The 8,006-nt window shown below is 38.3% G+C and overlaps 1 protein-coding gene across 1 annotated transcript in view; it reads right to left on the bottom strand.

Annotated features, from left to right (window-relative positions):
- Positions 1-8,006, bottom strand: part of LOC101851537 (menin) — a 21,159-nt gene that overhangs the window by 11,440 nt on the left and 1,713 nt on the right. The window contains exon 2 of the mRNA XM_005110452.3: positions 147-299. Within this exon, the coding sequence (XP_005110509.1) occupies positions 147-299 (153 nt within the window). The remainder of the gene's footprint in view (positions 1-146; positions 300-8,006) is intronic.

Genomic DNA, 8,006 nt, shown 5'->3' with positions numbered 1-8,006 from the left:
CCCCCCACCCCCAAAAGAAAAATCTGTAAAAATTATCCCACAACTGGTGCAAAGATGTCAGTTTCTTCAAATTCATTATTTTGACAAGCGCCTGATGTCACCACGATTCACGATGCAACACATATTCAACAAACACTGACACATACCATGCCACGTGACCTCCGCAGTGTCTGTTCCATCTTCTCCAAAGACAACCCATGCATGATCCTCTGACAAAGCCAAGTGAATATCATTTCTACCCAAAAGCTGTGCTGCTGCAACAACGCCAAAGGCCACACCAAAACAGTCCAGTTTGTTTCCTTGGGAAAGAAAAACACAAAAAATCATGAACTGCAACATGAAAACAGCTTACTCTTTAAGAAAATCATGTCTTTTCGTCTCTTTTACAACTGAGATTCAAGGAAATCTATCTGCTGTAACAATTTGATGACAATATCGAATAAGCCGCTATTCAGGGTCAAGTGCAACTCAGAGTCATGTTGACTCAAGTCTTGTTAGTCCCAGAGGGGACGACCTGTAGTAGTACATCATAAATAGGCAAACATCTTCCAATCTTCACTCCTTTAATGACAGCATATGTCTGCACTATTGAAAACCCAGGACCCCTGTAGGCAAATAAAAAGAGGAAAAAAGAAAAAGGTTTTTCTAAAGTGGTTGAATCAACTGTGACCTGCTCAAAGGGTGGGAAGATCCATTGAAAGGAGGCTAAAATTCTAAATTCATTGCAAGACGGATTGCAAGACAGCTGTTTGAACATGATGTGCCTATGATGATGATAAGACAGTGACAGTCCCAAATTAAAACTTAAGTCCAAAGAGCAAGAAAGTACAAAAGTAGAAGGGAAATTTTCATTGCTGCTGTTCTCTAAAACAAAACAAAATTACCGCCTTGATCACACCTTTATAATTTGTATATAAATCATGCGCAAAACCACTATTGATTGGTAACTTACATTTTCTTGTTTATATATATAGGCATATAAACTGCACTAACTGGTCTGACCTCGGTTGTGATAATTTAACAATTATAACTCTCCAAACCAGTAGAAGTAGGCTACCCCTACAATAAATCCTACTAGTCACTACGCAGTTTGCAGGTTACACTGACGGTGCCCTGAATCATCCTCCACTGGCACACGGACACGACTGAAATCCTATGGTTGCTCAAAGTGAAAGAGGAAACAGCACAGGAACACTCGTGTGAAACATAATGCAGCAGTGGTCTCACTGAATGCAACAGAGTTTGCAGAGGGCGAAGACGTGCCCAAGTTGCTCAGCACACGTAACACGACTTCAATCCTCTTCCCGTGTGCATACCCGGCAACGCTCGGTAATTTGAAAAAAAAAGTTGTTTGAAGAAACAAGGGAGTACAGTACAGAAGAAGGCCAAGGCGGGAAGAGGGGTGAGAGGGGGGTGAAAAAAAGAAGAATCAAGAGATAAAAGGGTAGGGGGTGAAGTGAGCAAGATCATTCTTAAATTGGGAAAATTTGTACTTTCACTCCACACAGCGCACCGGCAGTGGAATTTTAGTTGCCGCGCGGGGGGGGGTTCCCCGCCGGGCGCCTTATCAAGTCGGGGTCATGGGGGTCAGCTCCCTGTTGCCGCTCTGTCTGGGCCAACTTAATTTTTGGTACTTTCTAACGTACAATTTAAGGTGTATCTTTGTATTTATGGTAATTCTCATTTAGTGCACCCAAAGCACGCATTTCTGCTCTTGAGACTCAAAAAAGAACGGACGTTGTAACTTGTCAGGTTATTTCGTTAGACGCGTGGGAGTCGGCAATGCTAAATTGTAATTTTTTTTGGGACTAGCGTGAATGAAAAAAAAAATCAATATAAAAAAAAGGCCTCGTCAAAATCTGTCGAACTTTTGGAACATGAACGACATAGCATTGGTGCAGATACTCAGAAAAGATGGTATCTGCGCATATAATAGAAGGCTGTAATTTTGCAACTTTATCCATCGGGTACACAATTCGCTATGAAGTAATTCCTCCAAATACAACTTTATGTGTCTAATATAATCATGAATATTCGCATATTTTCTCGAAAGTTTATAAAAGTTACCATGCAGTTTCTCTATGAAAAGTACAAATCCACTTTAGTGCTAGAATACATTTTCAATGTAGATCTAATACACGAACAGTATCTGTCACACTCCAGAAATTCCTTACTTTTCTTAAAACGCTAAGTCTAGGTTTTGTAAGTTGACTGAATAATAGGGATGACTTCTCATAATTTTGTGTATAAGAATAATTTCTAGCTTTCCAGGGACACTGAATCAGCACCAGACTTTTCCAGCTTTATTTTTCGTTTCTATGACCATTTGCCTTTGCAATAACTTTACAATGTGACTGATTTCTTTACATTCATAACTATTGTGTTCGCGCATATGTCCGACACAAAAACTAAGAATGAATGTGTTAGCTGTCATTATTTTTATTCCATACAAGAAGTTTATCTCTACCCATGTATTTAAAAGGTTTTGTGGGGGTTTTTAATCGCTTATATTATATCTTTTTAGTTGTATGCATGCTGCCACAGACACAGCATGATTCATGAACAAACACAGAGTAACTTTCTCTTTTTTAATAGCAAAATAAGAGCTAACGCTGACCGTCTTTAGTTAAAAAATGCAGATGTGCATCTTTCTTCTCTTATAACTTGACTATTAGCTCTACTACTCGCGCAGATTTAAGATTTCTCACGGTAAAAGACATGATCTTCGTAGTCAGTTTAACACAGATTTTGGAGAGCTCTATCATGCCTTTTTAAAATTAACAATCATTTATTCATAAGTTTGTAACTAAAATAGGACAAATTGGGTACTCTACAAACACTTGTCTAGAACAAAAACTAAGGCACAGAAATTAACCATTCTAACGCAGAATGAATCTCGAGACATTGAGCTTTTAGTATATCCGCGTAATGGTTTTCTATGTGGGATGGGGAGGAAGTTATATCGTTTTAAACATAGTCAAAAATGCGAACTTTCTAACCGACAGCGGCAAAGTCGCTTCAATGCTCATTAACCCCGTGACCCTGAGCCGGGGAGCCCCGGCGGGCTGCTGAGTCGCGCTAACTAAAAGTAACAGAATCGGGCGAAAAGTGACGCCGTGTCCCGCACACAGATGCATTGCTTTGGGGGGTCAAACTGCAGTATATTGTTTGCTGTAGATCACATATAAAGCCACTCAAACTGTTGCAAATCAATTATTTTCAAGAGAATTTCAAACCTGACGGCAAAATATCAAATTACGGGTTGAAACAGGGGCATGTATGCTCCCCTGTAACCCCCCCCCCCCCCCCCCAAATTTTTTGCTTACTTTAGGGGGGCTGCCCCATTGAAACCCCCTGATTGGCCCAAAGCGCACAAATTACTACGCAAATATCTTTAAAACTATTCATTTGTGACGGAAATGAAGTTGATATTGTTCAACGCATCAATATATAGTAGAAAATGGACAACTGGTAGCTAAGTGTGAGACGGGAGGGAAAGTAAAAGAATACCTTTTAACTCTCTCGGGGTTCACTGTCTTTTACTTTTAGGCTTGTTCCTAAACCTGGTGGGTTGCACTGGTGGGTTGCAAAACTATATTTGCCTGTCCTGGTTATATTTTGAGCTGAAGTATGACAGATCATATATGGATTTTTTTGTCTTTGAATGTAGCAGACAAAAAAACAACAACAAAAAAACAAAAGTCACATGGTCACATTTCTTCAGAATTTATTTGAAATCTGAAAATATGTCCACTTTTCCACTTTATGTGAACTGGCGGATGATGTATCATGCTTGACAGACTTTCAATCTTCAAAGGGAAAATAAATATATAAAAATGGCCAAAAAATTTTTTTTAATCACCCCTTTGAGCTGTACCGGTTATGCCAGAATACTCAGAAGTCTGAAATAACCTGTAACTCATTTGAAAAGTAAAACAAATCAATAAATTGTACACTTTTAATCTTCAATAGAGAAAGATGTAAGAATATAGTTCTAAAAAACTTTTCAACTGTACTGGCTATGTCATCAGAGTACTGAAAACAGTCTGAAACTACTTGTAGCTCTCATTTGAAATGTAAAACAAATGAAATTTATGAATCAGTTGCACAAACGCTGATTTACATTTCCACATTCAATTTAAAATATAAAATAGCAAAAGACGATGAAACGACATACCATCGCAGGCACTGCTTCGCTGTCACACACAGAAAAACCATGTTCAAATCCTGAGTGGGGAGAATTTTTTTTTATTATCTCCGTCTTTCTGCGATATATTGTACCTCTCTCAGCCTGGACAGGACTTGACAGGCAGGGCTGTAAGCCTGCCTCCTACATGATCTCAATTGTGTCGATGGTGGCATAAAATACCCCTTCGTCTAAAAAGGCTAAGTAACAAAAGTTTAACAGTAAAATGAAATAAAAAGTGGCACGAATCAAACTTTACTGATGGTTTAATAATAAACAGTTTCTTGACAGACTGAAGCAGAAGTTTTTATCACATTTTAAACATTTTGTGCTTGATTTTCTGTCTACCTTTTCTAACCTGTAACACCTGAAACAATTACGTCTAACGGCAGTTGGAGCTGGAACCACTGCATGACTCATTTTCTTTTAGGTTGTAAAAAGGCACTTCCATGTTTTCACTTATTTTAGCTAATTCTTTAATCAATTCTAGGGTGAACTCAAATAGGGAACAGGCTTTGGGTCTTTGGAGTTCCTGTACTTTCTGAATATTCTCTCGTTGTTGAAAAGCTTGAAACATTATAAAACAAATTACCTTTGGCTTTGCAATGTCTGTCATATATGGTAAAAAATTGTTTTCCAAAAGTTACTAGTCCCTCTCAATAATTTATATTTTGCTATCATCTGGTCTGATCTATCTACACACCGCCCCCCTTTAATTTATTGTAATAATCTTTTATAACCTCGGGCTGAGAGACAGTAAGTTTTCTAAATTCCCCATTGATCTTCACTCGCCTGTTACAGTGTGAGGCAGCGTGGTGGAATCAGGCTCTCGTCAAAATCATCAAAGTGAAGAAACTTGCATTATTCCCCTAGTTTGTGAATTTTTATCAAATTTTTTTTTTTGGGCTCAACATCTTTCATGCTCATAAAAGTACTCATTTCTGTTTGGATTTTTCGGAAAACGTTGATAAAGGCACAAAAAAAATGTAAATTTTCAGTTACCACGGACTCTTAAGCTAAGGAAATAACTAATCTTTGGCGGCCGTTTTCTCACTAATTTTACCTCTGAAAACAGGTGACCCCCACCTCCTTCTTTCGCTAATATCTCCACTTGTATTCAAGATAAATGGATATTTTTTTCATCCAAATTAAATAAAGACAGATGAACAAGCTTTAAGATGATACCAATAACTCTAAATGCCCAAAAATTGACGAGAGCCTGATTCCATCACGATGCCTCACACATGTCCTTTCACTTATGAACTTATACATGGTTGTAATGACATTAACTATTTTGTTATCTTTCCCCTGGCGACACCCTATAATTTCTACTCTAACCCACCTCATTGATCCCCTAATTTTCTTATTTAATTTAATTCTTTTGTTGTTTTCAGGATGGCTGGAAATTCCCGTCTCGTTGACAAAATTGTTCTACAAGCAGATATTCCTGTGGCAAATAAATCCCTAAAAAGTGGCAGAGAAGAGTAGAAATTATCCATAAACAATTTATATCCCATTCCAAAAAATGTTTACAAAGTATCATAACTACTGAATACCCTAACCCATAGTTTGGCTTATTGGCTTTTCCTAGGTAAATTTCAAAGTTTACAAGTGCACCCGGTAATAGAATCAGCCAATACACACAATTTCATTCCCCATTTAGTTGGTTATATACAGCCTAAAATTATACCTACCTTTATTTGCTACCATTCTTTCATCAGTGCTAATAAATTCATGTGGCTGCCATAATCCCATGCATTTATCTCTAATGTGATCTGAGAGGGATCTGACTTTTGTTAGTTTGTCTTTTTTTCATTGTTCCAATAAGATATTTTGAGAAAACACTGAATTTGTAGCTAAATTTAGACATAAAAACTATCCCAAAGACCATGAAATAACTGTTGAGTGGATCAATACAATTCAGTTCTAGGTTATTTAACAATGCTAAAATAAAGCAACAAAGAAACGAAAACAAAAAATTCCGCTTGTCTGTGGCTTCCAGTTCTTCCAAAATGAGGGTTTTATTTCTTTCATTTCTTCTGCATAACTGTTTGTACAACGGCAGATCTCTTTCATCAACTCAACGGTGAAAAACATTTTGAAGAATGCACCTGGGGTGTAGACAGAAGCCAGAAGGGATGTGGGGGTGGGGTGGGGTGGGGGGGGGGAGGAACGAGTCAACATTAGTTTTTTGTACTAGATACTCATTAGGAAATAAACATTTTTTTTAAACAGTAACAGGACAATTCAATAATTCTACATAATACAGCAAACATTTATAAAACATTTAATTACTTATACCAAACAATACTAGAACTTCAGTAAAAGATCAATTCTTACCTCTGTGTCGATCAGTTCAGACATCCTATCTAAATGCAGCATCAGAGATCACAGAGAGGCAGGGCTAACAATATTGATAGGCCATGTAGAAAGGAATGAATGAGTGATGGACAAGAAATCTTACCTGGCCTTAGATACTTGATGGTATCAGTTTTGTCCCCCCGTCGTGGCAGGCGGAGCCCTGGGGTGTACTCTGACCTAAATTTGGGAATTGTCAGGTCTGGAGCATCGTCCTCATCACCATATGATTTCTCTGCCTCTGCAACTCCTACTTTTTGCGCTTGCCTATACGAGACAAATTAAATTTTCAATAAATAAACTTATAAATAATGTGCACAGTAAATATCACACCAAAGAGCTGCATAGATAACATAAGCTTACATAAAGTGCAAAATACCTAAAGTAGTAAAGCAGCTGTGTACTTTTCTAGCCCAGATCTAGATCTAGTAACAGGTAAGCCATAGATTACTTCCTGGTCTTCCTGCCTACTTCCTGATTACAGCTGCATGATACTGTTTCTAAACAATGAAAAACTACTTTCAGTCGAAAAGTGTAGCAAAGTATTCATTAGATATGATTGATGTGAGATTTAGTGCCTTGCCGTAAGAAACCACAATTTTCACTCCAGTGGCACCCTAGGTCCCCCTAACCAAGAATTCTGATCAGTTGTGAATGTAAACAAAGGAGGAGCTTACCTCTGGTTTCGTTGTCCTGTGTCCACAGTCCGGGCCAATCGCAATGCCTGAATCTCTTCTTCATTTGAGGGGCAATCATCGCTTTTCTCAGACGACTCACTAAGAGAGTCATCCATAACAAATCTTCGTTGTCAGACATGATGCACCGTTTTTATGAGCGAAAAGTCAAGAGCTAGATCTAGCGGAAAAGCGTGATTATCGTAAAAACAAAATGGAGGAAGAGGAACGAAGTGACGTGGAAATTATGTGAGGTCCATTTTTCGTCTCAGAAATAATAATTTTTTAAACAAAACTGGTTGTTTCCTTGTATACAATTTTATCACGCCTACTTAGCCTCTATTACCTGTTGTAATTTTGGTATTTTTTTACTTTCCCTCCCGTCTCACACTCGGCTACCAGTTGTCTATTTTCTACTAAATATTGATGCCCAGAACACGAATATCAACTTCATTTCCGTCGCAAATTAATAGTTTTTGATATTTTATTGTTTTTAACCGAGATAGACGTGCTTTAGACCAATCGGGGGGTTCCAGGGGGGCCTGCCCCACTGGGCACTGGGGTAAAAGAAAGGGAGTGTATACAGACCCGGTAACCGGGAACAAAGTCACAAAGTATACTGACCCGGTAGGGGAACTCTTTTGTGATTTCGAAGAGTTTCAGCGCCCTCTTGGCTCAGGGTAGACCTAGGTTCTTCTAGATCTATGGTCTAGATCTAGGCAGACATAAATCTTTGATCTAGTTTCGCGGCTAGCCTAGATCTAGATCTAAATGAAGATTGCAGATGT

This window comes from Aplysia californica, unplaced genomic scaffold, assembly GCF_000002075.1.
Source record: "Aplysia californica isolate F4 #8 unplaced genomic scaffold, AplCal3.0 scaffold00892, whole genome shotgun sequence".
NCBI lineage: Eukaryota > Metazoa > Mollusca > Gastropoda > Aplysiida > Aplysiidae > Aplysia > Aplysia californica.
This window is presented reverse-complemented; position numbering and strand designations above follow the sequence as displayed.